Below are 21473 nucleotides of genomic sequence, written 5' to 3'. Positions count from 1 at the left end.
AAAAACACGTACAAACTCCAAAACACGTAAAAACTCCAAAACATGTAAAAACACGTACAAACTCCGAAGCACGTAAAAACTCAGAAGCATATAAAAACTCAGAAGCACATAAAAACTCAAAACACGTACAAAAGACAACAGAAGTGCTCCAGGATGCTGGGCGCAGTGTTGAGCCTTTGTTATCTTGTGGCTACACAAGCCAGCAAGTACCAACGACCGGATTTGGTGTGTGGTAATAACAGGTAAATGAACTTTTTTTTAAAATTATTTGAATATATATATGAGTGCCTGTGTATAAATACACAAACAATACACACATGCTTTCAATTGTGTAATTTAAGTGATCTAGTAGCTCTGCTTTGGAAGTTCAGTTCATGCTAGAAATGTGTTTTGGAGTTTGTATGTGTTTTGTCTCTAGGGGCCACCGCATATATTTATATATAAACATATATAAATAAAACCACTTGTTTTTACCTTAGTAATTCCTTTTGTGCATAATTTTATATTATTGTTAATAATAAATTAATTAAAGCAACAAAACAACCTGAAGAGCCGGTTCGGAGCCGAAAGAGCCGGCTCTTTTTAGTGAGCCGAACCGAAAGAGCCGGTTCTCTAAAAAGAGCCGGAAATCCCATCACTAGTGAGGTGAGCTGGAATTGCTAAAACATTACATGTCAGTGGTTGGTACGTCTTGGGGTAACGTGAGCGCTCTCTGTTGTGATTGGTGTTTAAATTATTAGTCGGGAACACTCGTGGGATCTGTACGCTGCTGCTTGAAGAGCGAGAAGAACTAACCGTCTCTGATTGGAAGACGACTCATGAGACGTCAGCGATTGTGACATCATCACGCTGCGTCCGTTCAATCACAAAGGCATTCACTCTTTATTTAATACCGGCGTACACCGGCAATGGCCGAGACAGGTGGTAAATCGCTCTATTCTTAAGACCCAAATATTGTTCATACTTTGATGATTTAACCAATACAGTTAGGCATAACTGTATACGAGCTATAACAAAATTCAAATACACATGTGCCTTTGACTCTCATTTTGAACAAACTCCACCGGCGGAAGGGCAATAAATTGAGCCTGAGCGTGCGGGTGTAGAAATCAATTGCATCTATCGACTTTTCCTTTTTTTTTTTAGCGGTTAACCTGCATTAGCCGGTTGCTAGCTGTTGTTACAGATAGCTATAAGTGTTATATGAAAATATTTTATTTACACCAGCGGCCAAGGGGACTTAATAGTTTGTCAGAACACAGTATATGAGACGCAATGAACAGTCGTCTTCAAGAGATACGCGAGAGACAAAAACTTAGGCGGCAGCTGTTAGCTCAACAGGCAAGTACACAACGAGCCCCCAAGCTGCCTCTCAATGTATCTACAAACCTAACGGATTTGTATTAATAACGTGGAACTAAGCGTGTTATATGCAAAGTGGGTTTTCATATAGTTTCCGTCCAACACATCGATGCATGGGTGCCGATAACTTGCATATCCCTTTCAAACATTCACAGTGGTCGCCCTCGAGAGGAGCAGACTCAATGTACGTGTAAATAAAAGATTTGAGCGCATTGAGGACCCATTACAATTATCCATAACGATATGGAGTCATGTACCAGCAGTACAAAACACCAAGGGGTGTTTTACTAAGAAAATGTTTCCTCATAGTCGGCACTGTATGGTTGGCACAACACAAGCAGGAGGGCCTTTACATTTACTTGTTCTGTCGTTACCACAGCTGGGAGCTGAAAGCGCAGACAGCATCGGAGCAGTCCTACACAGTAAAGACGAACTAAAAGAGATCGAGGAGACTAGAGAAACATGCAGGTAAGCTGTAGTGTTGGTACTGTTGATGGTGGCTGTGGCTCAGGCGGTAGAGAGGAGCATCCACCCATCAGAAGGTCGGCGGATCATTCCTCAACGCCACATGTTGAAGCATCATTAAGCAACATACTGAACCCCCGAGTTGCCCTGAACCATTACGAGTCCCAGTCCGTTTACTAAACTGCAGAAATGCTCAGAAGCATTTTTCTCTTTGGGTTTACTGCATGCACATTCTTTTTTTTTTTCCATCTTGTGCGCTCTGTGTTGTCATTTGTTCAGTACCAAATGCTTCCTTTGGGACTTAGGAAATGTTGAAATATTGAGGTGTATTTGTTGTTGCAGGGCTTCATATGACAGCACAGCCCCTTCTTCTAAAAGGAAAGCACAGACTGAAGGAGAGGACACAGAAGAGGATGTGGAAGAGCAAAAGGTGAGTGTAACCACATAAATGTTGAGTTTATGAGATTTGGTATTATATAAATAAAACATAATTAAAAAGCCTGAATGTGTTAGGAGGAGTTAAGTATTGTAACATTGTGCCATAGGCAGTAGTAAGTAATGATTGATTGATTGATTGATTGATTGAATCTTTATTTTGAACATGTTGAAAAAGTATAAAAAAAAATAGAATTAAAAGAGACAAATGAACAAAGCAAACAAAAGGAAAACGAGCAACCACAACTCCAAATAACGTCCATGTTCAAAAAGGAGCAGGAAGAAGCATAAGCTTATTTAATCCCACCCCTTCTCCACTATCTAGTATCAATAGACTACAGAAATACCTCCTTGTAATTACATTATATGTTATGTGTAATTTTTTTTTTTTTTTTTTTTTAATATATACACATATATGTTTCTATCTATCCATACCTACGTATATACACACATACGCACATATACACATTTTCAATAACCCCATTAACACCTGAAGGATACACAACCTACAATTTTATATATATTTAATATATATATATATATATATATATATATATATATATATATATATATATATATACACACATACATACACACACATACACACACATACACATATATATATATATATATATATATATATATATATACATATACACATATATATATATATATATATATATATATATATATATATATATATATATATATATACATACATACATACATATACACATACATATATACCCATACCAACAAACCCGTTCATGCGCACACACATGAAAATATTAGACAAGAACACCCTATCAAATCTCTACCTTTTCCCTGTACCCTGTAAAAACCATATCCTTAAACCGCTTTTTAAACTGCGCCATGCTTGGACATTGCTTCATATCTTTACTTAGTCTGTTCCACAGCTTCACTCCACACACAGAGATGCAAAAACTTTTTAATGTTGTATGGATACGAGGATGTTTTAAATTTAATTCCCCCCTCAAATTGTATCCCCGTTCCCTTTTAGAAAACATTTTTAGAATATTGTCAGGAAGCAGGTTATTTATTGCTTTATATATAATTTGTGCTGTGAGAAAATGAACCAGATCTGTGAATTTTAGAATTTTTGATTTTAAGAATAGTGGATTTGTATGATCTCTGTAACCAGTTTTATGGATTATCCTTATGGCCCTTTTTTGTAATATAAAGATTGATGATAGCGAACATTTGTAAGTATTGCCCCAAACCTCTGCACAGTAATTCAAATACGGTGCAATCAGGGAACAATAGAGAATGTGGAGTGATTTGTGGTCCAGAATGTGTTTTACTTTACTCAAGATTGAGACACTTCTTGAAATTTTGTTATGTATATGATTTATATGAGACTTCCAGTTTAATTTATCATCTATAATCACACCAAGAAACTTATGTTCAAGTACTCTTTCAATTTCCACACCATCTACATGAATCTGCACTTGTGCATTTCTAAGGGAATTCCCAAATAAGATAATTTTAGTTTTACTTAGATTTAGCGATAGTTTGTTCCTGTTAAACCATTTTTTAATTTTGCACATTTCTGAAGTAATTGTATCCAGCAGCTCCTTTAGATTCCCCCCAGAACAAAAAATATTTGTGTCATCTGCAAATAATACTAATTTTAATATATCAGATGCCTTACAAATATCATTTATATAAATAATAAATAATTTTGGACCCAGTACAGAGCCTTGTGGAACACCACAAGCAATGTCCAAGCATGATGAGGAATGGACACCCAGCTTCACAAATTGTTTCCGGTCACTTAAATAATTTTTCACCCATTGCAGTACAACCCCCCTAATCCCATACCGTTCCAGTTTATTAATTAATATGTCATGATTGATTGTGTCGAATGCTTTCTTGAGATCCAGAAATACTCCAGCTGCATACTGTTTCTGATCTATAGCATTCGTAATCTCCTCAATTGATTCGATTAATGCCAGAGATGTTGATCTTTTTGATCTGAATCCATATTGACTGTCAGAGAGTAATTTATATTTATCTAAGAATTTGTCTAATCGTTTATTAAACAGGTTTTCTAGGATTTTGGAGAATTGTGGTAGTAAAGAAACAGGCCTGTAATTTGTGAAGTGGCGTCTATCCCCGGTTTTATACAGCGGCACAACTTTAGCTATTTTCATTTTGTTTGGCACTTTTCCCGTCTGAAATGATAAGTTGCAAATATATGTTAGAGGTCCTACAATTCCTTCAATGACCTTCTTGACGATTTTCATGTCAATATCATTACAATCAGTGGATGTTTTATATTTACACATGTGTACAATGTCAATTATTTCTTTTTCCTCCACTGATGTGAGGAACATTGAGTTAGGGTTCCTATCAATCAGGTTTTCACTACAGTCTACTGATGGCAGTGACTCAGGAATTTGTTCTGCCAGTTTTGGTCCAATATTTACAAAATAATGATTAAAGCTGTTGACCTTATCAGCAGTGTTTTCCATAATATTGCCATTATCGATAAAGTATTGTGGATAACTTTGTTGTCCAGAATTATTTTTAATGATACCGTTTAAAACATCCCATATTCCTTTCATATTATGTTTATTGTTGTTCAATATTTTACTATAATACTCCTTTCTACATACACGTATAATATTGGTCAACTTATTTTTGTATTTTTTATATTTATTTTCAGCTTCTTTTGTTCTTTGTTTTAGGTATTCCCTATAGAGTGTATTTTTCTTTTTACATGCATTTTGTAAACCCTTAGTGAGCCATGGTCTATCTGAATATTTGTGCTTTCTGTTGTATTTTATTGTTGGACAGTTTTTATCGTACAACTCCATGAATATTCTTAAAAATATGCCATATGCAATATCAATATCAGCTTCTTTGTACACCTTGTCCCAGTCCTGATTTAATAGATCGTTCTTAAATGCAGTCATAGTTTCTTCTGTCCTTACACGTCTGTATCTCAGTTGTTCTTCATGCTGATTTTTCTTATAATTAGTGTCATAAACTGCAAAAACTGGTAGGTGATCACTGATGTCATTAATTAATATTCCGCTCACAATGTTGTTTTCCATATTGTTAGTGAAAATATTGTCAAGTAAGGTGGCACAATGTGGTGTAATTCTGCTAGGCCTGGTTATTTTAGGATGTAAACTCAAACTGTACATAGTGTTTAGGAATTCGTCGGTCATTTTATGCTTTTTTGGATTCAACAGGTCAATATTAAAATCACCACAGATAAACATAACTTTTTGATTTGTTTTAGAGAATATTTCCTCTATGAAGTCATTAAATACTTGAATACTAGAGCCAGGTGTTCTATATATACAGCTAATTATTACATTTTTTTCTTTTTCCTTATAAATTTCAATTGTTATACATTCTAGTAAATTATCAATTACAGTTGTCATACTTTCTACCACCTTGTAGTTTAGGTTTTTATCCACATACACAGCTACTCCCCCTCCACTCTTGTTCCTTCTATTTACAAAATTCACTTCATATCCCTCCAGTCCAAAGTCCATTCCTTTCTCCGCATTGATCCATGTTTCAGAAATGGCAATAATTCCAAATGGATTTGTCAACTCATTTAGATATTCCTTTATATTGTTGAAGTTGGCATACAGACTTCTGCTATTAAAATGGATTATTGATAATTTATTTTCCGTGTTGATGGTGTGCTTAAACTGTTCATCAGTGAAGTAGCAGCAGTTACAGCTGATGTTGTAGAAGAAATTATTTTCCGGGTCTATATCCTTTTCTAAGTCTAGAACATTATGGTCTGTGTATCGAAATGTTCTCAGTTCCAGATTATCATAAAGAGAATTCCAATGAGTCATGTTGATATTGTTGCCGGATGCAGATGAAGTTCTTTTGGACTGTGCCATGTGTTGTGTTGTGTGTCACGTCACATGTGTATTCATACCTCCAGAGTAAGTTGACCTCAGTATTTGTCCAGCTCTTCCATATTTCTGATGACCAACACTTTGGCTTGTTCCGGTGTTCCATTGAGTTTAATGAATACTTTGCAGTTGGTGGTCCATGTATTTTGAATTTTTCCCTGTTTCTTCAAGTAACGTGCTTTCCTGGCAATGTCCGCATTTCTTTTTATCAGATGTTCGTTCATGAAGACATCGGATTCTTTCAGTTTCCTTCCTTGTTTTAACAGTGCTGTTTTCTGTTTTCTGTTTGCAAATCTCACAATGATGGCTGGTTTGTTACTGTCATTTTTTCGGGGTAGAGGGTGGCAAGCCTCAATGTTGTTATAATCCACTTCCACACCTTTGGACCGTAGAAAGGTAACCACTTGATGCTCCGTGGAGTTGACATCTTCCTCTCCTGGCCCTCCTACATTGTCAGTGGCGACCGCCCGGGCGTATGACCGGGGTTTGATGCGAAGCCCCGTGATGATAACATCGTTCATCCGGGTGTACTGCTCCAAATCCGCCACTCTGTTCTCCAGGTACGCCAGCTGCCGATCCTTCTCGGCGTTCTGGATGCGGAGAGCCTTAACTTCCTCGACCAGGTCCAGGATGGCTTTCTGCTGCAGTTTGACAGTAGAAATCTCCTCTGTCATAAACTCCAGTGACTTCTTAATATCGTCTCCTTCCTCGGCTGACAGAACTTTTTTCGGGCCCATGCTGAGAGACGCTCTCGTAGCTTTGCCGTGACGACCGGCTAGCTACTTCCCAGAATCCTTTGCGGTGGCGAAAGGCGATTGTTTGATGTGTGATAAAGTGGTGTAGCCTACAGCAAAGCTATGTTCAAAAGTGTCTATCTTACAATATAGTTAAAGTTATCACTGACATCATTAGTGTTGACATAAAGGCTCTTATTCTACAAGCGTCTATACATGAGTGCCTTGAAATGTGGTGTGACTTGGACACAAAGGCTTGTAAAGGTCTGGATTGGAGGACAAAACTAATCTACTAAAATCTTGTCTGGTAAATGTTGTCTTTGAGCCAGAGTTTGACTTTGCTCTTTTGCGTGACTATAATGACGTAAATACAAATGACTTATGAAAAAGGTGGAAGTATTAGTTCATTTTTCCATTTAATACTTTCAAGTATTATTAAAACTACAACCCATTAAAGGTTTTAACAGATTATAACTGAAGTTAATGAATTGTAAGGTGAAGTATAGATTTACAATCACAATTTCAGAGAAGTTTGCATGTTGTGCGTGTTAATTAATCAAATCAATAGAACCGAATAGAATACAGAAAACATGTAAAATATTTAAATTAAGACATTTTGCTATTTTATTTAAACAAAATGGTCGGCCCAGCAATGAGCCGTCGAAATATGATAGCTGGGATAGGCTCCAGCCCCAAAGTCTGTAAACATGGCCTTGTTCCAGCGGTTTTGGGAAGTGTTATTGCCATCAAATTCATAATGAGCAATTTTTTTTTTCTTAAAATGGTACATTTCATTTTCTCAGTTTCTGCAGTAAATAAAACATGGGTTATAAGATTTGCAAATCATTGCATTCTGCTTTTATTTACATTTCCCAAAGTGCCCCAACTTTTTTGGAATTAGGGTTGTATTTTATTATAGTGCGAAATGCATCGATTCAGATGTATTAGAACAAATATATGAAAATGTGGACAGATTTAGCAGGCTGACAATGTCCCATCTCACTCTTTGATTAACATCTAACTGATTTAATGTTTTTTGTACGTTTGTGTCTTAGTTTTTTTCTTCATATTAAACAGTGGTGGTATTTGTTATAGTTGACGATATAGTTAACCGTTCTCTTGCTTTATTTTGCAATTACATTCAGCTGCATTCGTCTGCTAAACATAGTCATAATCTATGTCTTAGTCATAGTCATAATTGTAAACCTGATTGGTCATTTGTACACACATGCACATGTGGGCCTGTTTGTGTTTTAGGATGAGCTGGAAGTGCAGCAACCAGATGAAACCAACCCATATGAAGAGGTGTACAAGGACTCAAGTACTTTTCTTAAGGTTGGGAAATTCTTTCTTCGCATTCACAGTCACTTTTGTATGGACTTGCAAAACCTGTTTCCACACAAAGTATCCAGCAACTTTAAGAACCTGTTTCCACACAAAGTATCCAGCAACTTTAAGCAAAAGAAAATTTTTGAATGGACTATAATTTGACTTTCCTAGAGATACAGATTACTCAGCAGATGTGAAAACACAGCAGGATGTCTCAGTCACTGCTCTCTGTCTACATTTGTCTTTTTTGGGGCATTTTACACACACACACACACACACACACACACACACATATCCTGAGCAGAGCCATCACAGAGGTGATTAAATGTATCAGTGTGGCATCTTATTAATTTTGACAGCAAATTTTGGATTTGGTTTTGGTCTAGTTGTAGTTGACCAAATATCACAAAATTCTAGTAGACTGAATTGAAAGTTGATTCAGTTGACTAAAATATAAAGTGTTAAAGTTTGTTGTGTTTTTACCAGTGAGAGTTGTTCCACGTGGTTTACAAAGTGTATTATTTTCCTTGACATCAAATGCCAAACTTGCCCGTATGTCTGTTTTTTTTTCTTCCTTCCAAGCAATGACATTTTGTCGCATTTTCACAAGAAAAAAGGGTGTACCTTTTTCCAGGGAGTGCATCTGACCATATTGCACAATAGGGCTGCCACGATTAGTCGACAAGTCACGATTATGACGGCTAGCAAAATCGTCGACGACTAATTTAATAGTCGACACATCATTTGAAGCTTTGTAAGATCCCAAAAGACACAGGAATAAGTAATAGGATTTAAGAGTGTAATAACGGACTGAAACAGAAGATGGCAGCACTGCATGTACAAGGATGCCAGCTGCCGTTAAACCCCGAAGAAGAAGAAGAAGAAGCAGTGTCTGGTATCATAGCTGTGTCCAAATTCAGAGGCTGCATCCTTTGGAGGCCGCATTTGTAGGCCAGTTACGTTACAGCAATGCGACGAAGGCTGTCCAAATTCGATGACTTCTGCAACTGCGGCCGATAAATGTGTCCTTCATTTCCCCAGATTTGAAGGATGGGTTGGGTGTATCCTTCGTGGCCCAGCCTATCCCAGGATTCATAGCGCAGCCCAGCCAATTCCATCAATGGCAGCAGCTAATTAGTTTTAATATTACTATTATTACTCTTTCTGTGTCACAAAATAAACTTTTAACTTATTTTCAGGCAAGAATGTAGCTGTGCAAACTTCAAATATCTGCTTGGTTTATCAAGACATCACATATTTGCAAAAGCGCTCTGACGTTTTTGGAGACGTCTGTTATCCACCAGCTCGATAGCTAGCTGGGGTTCAAAGCTCACTAGAGCCGACGAGAACAGCAAACTCCCGGCAAATCGTTTTCAACCCCCCGCTGTCTTTTGCTACTCAGGTTAAACATCATATATAAGTCACTTAGATAACTTAAAAATTTTATTGTTCGTTTTTTTCAGTGTTTTATTTATTCCTGAGTAAATCGGTTTAGCTGAGATTAAAGTTATAGTTTTTACTAGGGCTGCACGATTTTGTATAAAATGAGAATCACAATTTTTTTTGCTTAGAATTGAGATCACGATTCTCTCACGATTTTCTTTTCCAATATAAATATTTATTGCACTTATTAACTGCACATCATCTTCGTAACAGTTGAGACTGAACATAAAAACAATAAATGTAATAATCTAGAAAACTAATTGAAATGACTGTCAAGCTGCCACTGCCATGCTTCTAACAGGAAACTTCACTGTGCTGTAACAGGGCTTGCAAAATTTAAAAATCCCTGGTAGCCCTTCAGTCAGGGACTCTTCAGTTTTTGGTAGCCCAAAATAAATTTAAGCAGTCCGAATAAAAAAGAGAGCAATTTTTTTGATTGATGTTTTGTTTCCTGTTTTGTGTCCTTTACAATATTATACATTAAAGTATAATATTGTAAAGGAAACAAAACATTAATCAAAAAATTGTTGAAACACAAATTACAACATTGTATAAAAATTACAATCATCAACCCAAATACTTGGTTCTAATTGAACAGAAATTTCTATGAACTTGTAAGAACTGTAGGACATGAATCAGTCTGTGTCAGATCCTGAATTTGAAATTTCCACTGAAGTCACGAGTAAGAGACAAGTGGAACCAAGATCTAGGACATTTGCTTTTTGAAGTTTGCAAAGACTGCTAAATTGTGCCAGTGGTAGTTCACTCTTTGCAACATAGTACGCTGTTCTAAACAGGTTTTTCAGGTTTATTTTTAGTATATTATTTGCAATTGGTGTTTGTTCTGGGAAAGATATTGCAGACTGAGCAATAATGCATTTCTTGCATTTCTCATGGGTTCTAATGGGGGCCTTTCTTAAAATGACTGGTCCCAGTAACAAAGGCGCTTGTCGACTCAGAAATCGAGAGAAAACCAACAACACACCCGGCACAACATTATGTTATTTACACGGGTGCACATAAGTGGTCCGCATGTGCGCATTCGCTGTCAAAATAAAAGACGCGCACCAGATAAGAAGTTGCAACGCGTGTTTGCGTCCATATAAAAAGCACTGTTTTTGTCCGCTAGAGTGGGATTTTCACGGCACATTCCGCACCACATCTCTGTGCGTTCATCATTTGTTTGAAGCCAGCTCACCTCCTGCAACCACTTTTCCGAGAATACGCGCTTCTTTTGTGGTTCGGACTCCTTCTGACATTTCTTTGGAGGTGGAGGAACACCAAAGCAATTGCTTAAAGGAGCTTCTTCGACATCTTTAAGAGTTCTAAACAAATGTCTGTCCACCTCCAGAAAATCTTATGTATGCAAACGCGCGTTGCAACTTCTTATCTTGTGCGCGTTTTTTATTTTGACAGCGAATGCGCACCTGCAGACCACTTATGTGCAGCCCCGGTTATATAGCTCGTCATATTGCAGCCACAGAAATTCTTTTGTCCATGAAACTATAAAGCTGCAATTTCTTTTTGCCTCGTAGTCTGATTTGTCATAACTTTTCTTTGGCTGTCACTTCTTCACCCTGACCTGTCTTATTTGGCTCAGCAGAACTAAAATATACAGAACTATAAAATATATACCCAACTAAAATTTACCCAGCTACATTTCCGAAAGAATGCAAAAGCATTGACATATATTTTTCCTTCCTACGATAGCCCAACGGGCGGGGCAGAGATAGATTTTTGCTAGCCCGACTGGAAAAATCGCTAGTCCCGGGATGTTGGGCTAGCCATTTTGTGAGCCCTGTGTAACATGATATGTAAAAGATTTTTAAATTTAAAGGCACTGATTTTTTTTTCATTTCAAATTGCTTTGGTGATGCTAACCTAGATTTTACCCAGAAGATTTAGTGCAACCAATGTGACAACGGGTTAACTTGAAAGAGAAGGGAAAAAAACAAGTAGTGAAGGAAGAATTATAACACTATCATTTTTAGTTGCTTCTTAAGTAATCAGCAGCCAAGCATATGTAAGATAAACAAGTTTTATTCTGGCAGGTGTTGCCAAACCAGAAGTGTCACTTATTAACTGCACATCATCTTCGTAACAGTTGAGACTGAACATAAAAACAATAAATGTAATAATCTAGAAAACTAATTGAAATGACTGTCAAGCTGCCACTGCCATGCTTCTAACAGGAAACTTCACTGTGCTGTAACAGGGCTTGCAAAATTTAAAAATCCCTGGTAGCCCTTCAGTCAGGGACTCTTCAGTTTTTGGTACCCCAAAATAAATTTAAGCAGTCCGAATAAAAAAGAGAGCAATTTTTTTGATTGATGTTTTGTTTCCTGTTTTGTGTCCTTTACAATATTATACATTAAAGTATAATACATTAAAGGCACTGATTTTTTTTTCATTTCAAATTGCTTTGGTGATGCTAACCTAGATTTTACCCAGAAGATTTAGTGCAACCAATGTGACAACGGGTTAACTTGAAAGAGAAGGGAAAAAAACAAGTAGTGAAGGAAGAATTATAACGCTATCATTTTTAGTTGCTTCTTAAGTAATCAGCAGCCAAGCATATGTAAGATAAACAAGTTTTATTCTGGCAGGTGTTGCCAAACCAGAAGTGTCAGTTTTGTTTGCCAGCATGAGCATTTGACTTGGACTGAGGATAGTCTGTGGAATGTTTTCTAACTAATTAAATTATTCATTCAGTGCCAGTTTCTATTGTAACACTATACTACTTGCACTGTAAACATTTATGCTGTTTAAGTACTCTTATATTTAAATTAGGGCTGCCACAATTAGTCGACTAGTCATGATTACGTCGACTATCACAAAAGACGCAGGAATAAGTAGTAGGATTTAAGAGTGTAATAAAATCAGTGAGTAGTCTCACTGTTACAAACAAAAATCAGCTCTGGCAAGCAAGGGATATATGAACAGGATTATTCATGTTTTCACAGTTTGTTCCTAATATGTGTTGGAATTAAATAATTTGCAGTGCCTCAATACTGCTATGCTTTTTTTATTAATAAGTGTTATAAAGTTATATAGTGTAGTATTAAGTGGACACAGCCCTGAAAAATAAAGGCATTAGACCATGTGTCCTTGGGGAGTGGAAAGCTGCAGACTCCCGCTCATGCTTGCCTGGGAAAATGCAGATAAGAGAGCACCATCTCTAGTGGAAAGTTACTGAGACACTGTTGTTTAGACTAGAATGAGAGAGCTTCTGTAATAAAACTGTTAGGAGCACACCGCCATTTTGAGATCCGCGGCAGCGTGTCATGCAGGATGCATCTCCCTTCTAGAAGTAATAAAGTGTTAAATGGTCTACTGAGCAGTGTTTTGTCTTCCATTGGATGACTCTGAGGAATCAAAACTCGGTGAAGTGTTGATATTTACATATGATTCCACATTTTATCACATTCCATAAATTTTATATTTTTGTAATACAGTGGTCCCTCGTTTATCACGGGAGTTACATTCTAAAAATAACCCACAATAAGTGAAATCCGCAAAGTAGTCAGCTTTATTATTTACAATTATTATTTACAATTATTATAGATGTTTTAAGGCTTTATACACTTTTCTCAGACAGGCGTGAACTTTTCACACTTTTCTCTCTTGTTTAAACACTCTCAAAGTTCAAACCTTCATAGAAAAATAAGTCCAGTATTATAGAATGAAACCAAAGATCAAACCCTGTTTTCAGGGGTTCATGTTCAGGGTCCAGAACATGGGAATAGTGCAGCTGCGAGAGAAGTCAACATTAATGAATCAATGGTACGGAAGTAGAGGAAGCAAGAAGAATGAGTTGAGTAAAGTTTGACTTATCTGACTGTTTTGTTTTGCTTAATGTATCTTATAATCCGGTGTGCCTTGTGGTCCGAAAAATACGGTAATTTCTGCCTTCCTTCAGCATGTCCAGAAGTCCAACTTTTTGTGCAATGGTTAGCATCATCCTCTGCCTTTTGATTGCTACCTCAGGGGCCTTTGACAGTGCAAAACGCACAAGATTGTCAATGATCTACATCCAATCAGGATGAAGAAAAATATGTGCTATAAAAAAAAAATTAAATATTTTAAAATGGCACATATTAAAGGTATGATAAAACACAGGTTCACATGTGGTTTGTCTTTATATGGCAATTTTCTTTCATTCTCAGGGTACCCAGTCATTGAATCCTCACAATGACTACTGCCAGCATTTTGTGGACACTGGGCATAGGCCACAGAACTTCATCAGAGATGTTGGTAAGTGTGTGCTTGCTATTTGATTGTTTCATATTCATGTATGTGAGTCTGACCTCTGTGTCGCCTGTTGTAAAGGCTTGGCCGACCGATTTGAAGAATACCCTAAACTTCGAGAGTTGATCAGACTGAAGGACGAACTCATCGCCACTACCAACACCCCTCCCATGTATGCTAAATGAATACTAATGTTTATCTGATTATGAGTGCAATTAATTTATGCTTGAATTACAGTCCATCTGGAATGTGTTCACAGTACTTTACTTATTCCGCCTTTTGTCATGTTACAGCCTTATTTTAAAAGGGATAAAATTAATTTTTCACCCCAAAATCCCTTAATTTGATTTGATTTTTTAAAAGTTTTTCTTATGTATATAGTAAAATAAAATACAACAAAAATATAACATCTACAGAAGTATTTACAGCCTTTGCTAACACATTCAAATTTGAGCTCCGGTGCATCTTCTTTTCACTGATTATCTTACAAATGTTTCTACAACAAGGTTGGAGTCCACTTTTTCTAAATTCAGTTGATGGAACATGCTTTGGAAAGGCACACCTGTCTATATAAGGTCCCATAGTTGATAGGTCATGTCAGAGCACAAACCAAGCCATGAAGTCCAAGAAATTGTCTGTAGACATCTGAGACAGGATCTGGTGAAGGGTACATAAACATTTCTGCAGGGTTGAAGATCACGATGAGCACAATGGCCTCCATCGAAGTTTGGAACCACTAGGACGTTTCATAGGTTGGTCGCACGTCAACCTGAGAGAAGTTCTATGAAAGCAAATGGGAGAAATTGCCCAAAAAGAGATGTACCAAGCTTGTAGCTTCATACATAAAATAAAACCTACTTGGAGGCTGTAAATGCTGCCAAGCGGGTTTTAACAAAGTATTAAGTGAAGGCTGTATATACTTATATGCATGTTATATTTTTGTTTGTTTGTTTTACATTTTTATTAACTTTGCAAGAGTTTCAAATAAACTTTTTTTTTCTTTACTTTGACACTGGCTTATTGTTTGTTGAATTTGAGGTAAAAATAAATGTAATCAATTTTGGAAAAAGCTGTAAAAAGTGTGTAATAAGATATGGAACAAGCGAAGCACCGTGAATACGTTCCAGATGCACTGTAAAGTAGTCACTGACCATTTCAAGTTCGGTACGTTTGTCTGTGTGTTTAGGTACCTCCAGGCAGACCCAGAGCACTTTGACCTGAAGGATTTGAAGTGCAAATTCGATGTGATTTTGCTTGAACCTCCTCTGGAGGAATACTACAGAGAATCAGGCATAAGCCACACTGAACGCTTCTGGACCTGGGATGATGTATGTATACTATTTCTGACTGGTTTGCATTTACTGGTTTAGACTAGCATGTAATTAAATACTGAAAACTCTTACTGTTTTTAAAAAACACTACAAAACTAAAATAAATAAGCTACAGAAGTTATTATCTTATGTGTGAAGGTGAGGTAGGGGTTGGTTTGAAACATGACTCCAAGGACAGCAAACAGTTTGGACCTGTAAAACAGCCAGCATCCCAAATGGCACTGTTTATCTGCTGATGTGAAAGTCTGTTAAAATGTGTCATAATTCTGATTGCAAAAGCTGCCAGACAGGACTGAAAAAAAGGAATGGCTTTATCTCCTGCAGGTTTTTTTTAATGCAAAGGTAGCCTATGAGCTAGAAAAGAAGAGTTAAGTAAGTAGTAGTTACTTACTCAGCATGGAGTGTTCTTCTCATTTACGCTTATTCCTCTTTCCATTCCCTTCACTCTCCTATTATAGCTCATGAGACTGGAGATAGAAGAGATATCTGCTCTACGTTCCTTTGTCTTTCTCTGGTGTGGCTCTGGTGAAGGACTGGACCTGGGCAGGATGGTAACGCAATTTTTTATTCATTAAAAAAAGCATTCAGTCCTGGAGTGAGCCAAAATTTCTCATTGTAACAGGTTGATCAATTTTAGACACTTTACCTGTTAGTGGTTTTAATGTTATGGCTAAACAACAACAAAAAAATACACACCCTACTACCAAAAAAATCCACAATTGTCCAGAATTTAGTAGATAATAATTTGATTTACTGGTTCCCAGTTTGCCATATTAAGGATTGACATATTTTCAGTTGCTCAGAACCTAATTCAGCATGCTTCTTATCCCCGAGTTAGACATCAGGAAAGTGAATTTTAATTAATTAGGTTATGTAATAATTTTATAGAGATACATTAATCTAAGTCTGACTTATGAGTTTTAGGGGAGAATATATCTACTTTTGCTTTGAACTTAAAAATGTTTTTATGTCGATGTTATTTTTCTTGGACAGTTGGAGAAATGAAAATTTATTGATATCATGACCCTGTTCTAGAAAGCAGGTTTAGGGAAAATCTGAGTTAATCAAGAGATGAGGGGAGGTCTGTTGGTTTTCCCATCTAGAAGGATAGGTACAGGAAGAAAGAGAGAAGGAATTTAATTTAATTCAATTTAATTCAATTGTATATGTACAGCACCAAATCATAACAACAGTTGCCTCAAGGTGCTTTATAATGGTATGTTGTATTTGGAAAAAAGAAAACAAGCTTATCCTGTGGTTTTATTAATCTGTATGACTCAGTTTCGTTTCCTCATTCATTGAGTTGATAACAGAACGCTTCCTAGAATTCTTTAATCTGTAGAAATGTCCATCTTGGCGAACAGTTAAATTGCACTCCAGCTGTTCTCTATCTAAGGAACAGTTCCCTGTCATCAGTGTAAAGACCGAGAAAGTTATCGCTGGACATCGTAGATTGCCAATAAACTCAGAATAAATTATATAACACATACCAACATAAATCTTGTGACATAAATGTGCTTTACAGTTTTTAAATACAGATTACTTACAGTCTGATCTGTCCTGACCTTAGAAAAATATGTTCACACGTTGACATAAGCATAAAATGATTTGGAATGAATGTTTGAACCTCAACATTTGCACTTTCTAAAAAAATAAAATTGCCACAGAATAGTATCAAAGTTAAGAGGAAATTCCTCTTAGGCTACGTTCACACTGCAGGCGAAAGCGTATCAAATCCGACTTTTTTGACCCTATGCGACCCATATCCGATCATGGTATGACAGTGTGAACGGCACAAATCCGATCTGGGTCACTTTCGTATGTGGTACTGAGTCCGATACATATCTGATGTTTTAGAAAGCGACCGCTGTTTGAATGGTCATGTCGCATTAAATCCGTCTTTTACGTCACTGACACAAGACAGACGCCAATTATCAGCTCCCAAGAAGACATCGCAAACGCTTGCTGGCCATCCAGTGAAACTGTTTGGAAGACAACGTTGGAGAAACATGAACATTTTATTTGTACTGTATAATCTGCAGATTCTGACAGAAATCTGCAACTATCCTCTGAAGCAGCGCTCCTCTAAAACAGCAATAAGGACAATTATTATGTGTAAATAACAAAATAACAAAATAACTTAAAGCAAAATTGGGAAACGTAAAGTCCGAAACGAGTCTTCATATTAACGGCCATCAGTCAAACAATACTGTTTGATCTGGGTCTAAACAGAGCTCGTTGTGTGTGACATCTTCTTTTGTGCATGCGGGACACTTTGAGCGTTCACACTCAGGGCTCGCAAAATCACTAGCCCCGGGACGTCGGGCTAGTGATTTTTCCAGTCGGGCTAGCAAAATCTATCTCTGCCCTGCCCGTCGGGCTATCGTAGGAAGGAAAAATATATGTCAATGCTTTTGCATTCTTTCGGAAATGTAGCTGGGTAATTATGTCATTGGCATCGGTGAGCCACTGTCAATATGTGACATATTGAAATCGCGTTTGAATTTGCGCTTGTTTTTTGCTTTCACTTTGCAATCGCGCGAACTGTGTATAGAGAGCGACAGCACTGATTGGTGAGTGACGATCATTTGCGCACCAATTTCTCTGACATCGTCTTATCAATCGTTAGCTTACTATGCAAACATGACAAGTGAAATCTCCGGCAGCTTAAACATGTGAGAGGTTGATCGCGCAGAGAATCGCTGAGCTTATGTGAGTGCGTGTGTAAAAGCAGCAGGATATATATTTTAGTTCTGCTGAGCCAAACAAGACAGGTCAGGGTGAAGAAGTGACAGCCAAAGAAAAGCTTACCACAAAACGGAAAAGTTATGACAAATCAGACTATAAGGCAAAAAGAAAGTGCAGCTTTATGGTTTCATGGACAAAAGAATTTCTGTGGCTGCGATATGACGAGCTAAATAACCAGGGCTGCACATAAGTGGTGTGCAGGTGCGCATTCGCTGTCAAAATAAAAAACACGCACAAGATAAGAAGTTGCAACGCGCGTTTGCGTACATAAGATTTTCTGGAGGTGGACAGACATTTGTTTAGAACTCTTAAAGATGTCGAAGAAGCTCCTTTAAGCAATTACTTTGGTGTTCCTCCACCTCCAAAGAAATGTCAGAAGGAGTCCGAACCACAAAAGAAGCGCGTATTCTCGGAAAAGTGGTTGCAGGAGGTGAGCTGGCTTCAAACAAATGATGAACGCACAGAGATGTGGTGCAGAATGTGCCGTGAAAATCCCACTCTAGCGGACAAAAACAGTGCTTTTTATATGGACGCAAACGCGCGTTGCAACTTCTTGTCTGGTGCGCGTCTTTTATTTTGACAGCGAATGCGCACATGCGGACCACTTATGTGCACCCGTGTAAATAACATAATGTTGTGCCGGGTGTGTTGTTGGTTTTCTCTTGATTTCTGAGTCGACAAGCGCCTTTGTTACTGGGACCAGTCATTTTAAGAAAGGCCCCCATTAAAACCCATGAGAAATGCAAGAAATGCATTATTGCTCAGTCTGCAATATCTTTCCCAGAACAAACACCAATTGCAAATAATATACTAAAAATAAACCTGAAAAACCTGTTTAGAACAGCGTACTATGTTGCAAAGAGTGAACTACCACTGGCACAATTTAGCAGTCTTTGCAAACTTCAAAAAGCAAATGTCCTAGATCTTGGTTCCACTTGTCTCTTACTCGTGACTTCAGTGGAAATTTCAAATTCAGGATCTGACACAGACTGATTCATGTCCTACAGTTCTTACAAGTTCATAGAAATTTCTGTTCAATTAGAACCAAGTATTTGGGTTGATGATTGTAATTTTTATACAATGTTGTAATTTGTGTTTCAACAATTTTTTGATTAATGTTTTTTTTCCGTTACAATATTATACTTTAATGTATAATATTGTAAAGGACACAAAACAGGAAACAAAACATCAATCAAAAAAATTGCTCTCTTTTTTATTCGGACTACTTAAATTTATTTTGGGCTACAAAAAACTGAAGAGTCCCTGACTGAAGGGCTACCAGGGATTTTGAAATTTTGCGAGCCCTGACACTAGAGCGCGTTTGCTGTCACATTTTATTTGTAGTGTGAACAAGCAGTCAAAAAAATCAGATTCGATCAAAAAATCGGAATTGAGCATTAAGACCTGCAGTGTGAACATAGCCGAAGTTTCATCCTCACTGGTTAAATAGTGATCACATGCTCTCTTTTCTTTCAGTTTCCTTTTTTTGTCTTTTTCGTGTGACTGCTAGTTTGTGGTAACTTTGGTAGGGGCGATCATGGCTCAAGAGTTGGCAGTTTGTCTTGTAATCGCAAGGTTGGCGGTTCGAGCTCCGGCTCGGACAGTCTTGGTCGTTGTGTCCTTGGGCAAGACACTTCACCTACCGCCTACTGGTGTTGGCCAGAGGGGCCGATGGCGCGATATGGCAGCCTCGCTTCTGTCAGTCTGCCCCAGGGCAGCTGTGGCTACAACTGTGGTTTGCCTCCACCAGTCTGTGAATGAATAGTGGAATTGTAAAGTGCTTTGAGGGTCTTGAAAAGCGCTATATAAATGCAATCCATTATTATTAACTGAGCCTAACTTTAGGAAGTCCAGAAATATGCTTTCTTATATAGATAACGATTTGCAGTTGAAGTTACATTATATACGAGTTACCCATTGACCTAGCCTACAGTAAAGGTTATTTATTTATTTTCAGTTAAACAGCTTTAAATGCAATGCTTGTTCAGTCTGTACAATACATTGGGATGTCATAATACCTACCGTTTATTTCTTCTTTTTCAGTGTTTGAGGAAGTGGGGCTTTAGGAGGTGTGAGGATATCTGCTGGATTAAGACCAACAAGAATAACCCAGGAAAAACCAAGGCACTGGATCCAAAAGCAGTATTCCAAAGGACCAAGGTATTTTGTACACACACACACACACACACACACACACACACACACACACACACACACACGCGCACACACACACACGCACACACACACACACATTTGGTATATTATTGATGTAAATTGTGGGATTAATTGTATAGTATGATGCATGATGACAAACAACACAATCCTTCCAGGAACATTGCCTAATGGGAATCAAAGGAACAGTGCGTAGGAGTTCTGATGGAGACTTCATCCATGCCAATGTAGACATTGACTTGATCATCACTGAAGAGCCTGAGATGGGAAATGTAGAGAAGCCTGTGGAGATCTTCCACATCATTGAGCACTTCTGTTTGGGCCGCAGAAGGTTGCACCTGTTTGGAAGAGACTCTACCATCAGACCAGGTACGATGGATATGTGCTTTTCTTTGGAAAATATGTTGACTTAAAATTAGTTGACAACAACATTTTATTTACTTATTTTCAATTCAATTTCTCTGTCTTTCGTTCTTGTTTGTCATTACACATATTGTTTCGTTTTTTCCACTCTCATTCTAGGCTGGCTGACAGTGGGTCCTACTTTGACAAACACCAACTTTAACCCAGAAACCTACGCTGCACATTTTGGTTTACCTAACTGCCATCTGTCTGGCTGCACTGAAGAAATAGAGAGGCTCCGGCCCAAGTCTCCCCCTGTTAAACTTAAGTCGGACCGTGGTGGCGGACCACCCAGAGGGGGGCGTGGTGGGCCAAATGCTGGAAGAGGGGGAGACAGAGGTCGAGAAAGAAACCGACCAAATTTCCGTGGAGACAGGGGAGGGTTCAGGGGTAGGGGAGGGCCACATAGAGGCTTTCCACCTCGGTAGAGTAAAGAACTAATGCCATCCACACTATAGTGGGAACTTCCATTTGTTTTGTCTGAAGATTTATCCGTAACTCATTTTTGTATGTAAATGATTTAGATGGAAAAAGTTGAGAAGTTTGCCAGTGTGGTTACTTTTTTAATCATTTTGATTTCTTTATATTTTTCATGGATATACGTTAGATTGAATAGGAGTTTCCTGAATAAAATAGATTTTCACCAATTCTGTTTGCATATTGATTTTTGTATTTGGAGATGAATGTATATGTACTCATACAGATGATCAGGGTTTCATATTTAGACAGGTTATTGAAAGTAAGTGGGAATTAAAACAAACAGTAGTTATTGTTGATGAAAGATAGGATAACAGTAAACTTCCTTATTATTATTATTATTATTATTATCATCATTATTATTATTATATGGGCCACGATAATCCAATTGTACACGTCTCAAAAAAATGTAAGACTCG

At 37.5% G+C, this 21473-nt stretch overlaps 1 protein-coding gene across 1 annotated transcript; it reads left to right on the top strand.

Moving 5' to 3' along the window:
* Positions 1-1106: 1106 nt before the first annotated feature.
* mettl14 (methyltransferase 14, N6-adenosine-methyltransferase non-catalytic subunit) lies at positions 1107-21224 on the top strand. Its single transcript, XM_085276819.1, has 11 exons — positions 1107-1341; positions 1742-1830; positions 2170-2257; positions 8162-8239; positions 13843-13930; positions 14006-14096; positions 15111-15252; positions 15714-15806; positions 20047-20163; positions 20334-20544; positions 20698-21224. The coding sequence occupies exons 1-11, from the start codon at positions 1276-1278 to the stop codon at positions 21003-21005; spliced, it is 1371 nt and encodes a 456-aa protein (XP_085132945.1). The 5' UTR covers positions 1107-1275; the 3' UTR covers positions 21006-21224.
* The last annotated feature ends 249 nt before the right edge of the window (positions 21225-21473 follow it).

The sequence above is a fragment of the Mchenga conophoros genome, linkage group LG6, assembly GCF_057382185.1.
Source record: "Mchenga conophoros isolate Kocher_MC1m ecotype Shallow Benthic linkage group LG6, M_conophoros_male_GT1.1, whole genome shotgun sequence".
Classification (NCBI taxonomy): domain Eukaryota; kingdom Metazoa; phylum Chordata; class Actinopteri; order Cichliformes; family Cichlidae; genus Mchenga; species Mchenga conophoros.
The sequence above is the reverse complement of the archived record's forward strand: the minus strand, read 5'-3'. Positions and strand labels throughout refer to the sequence as shown.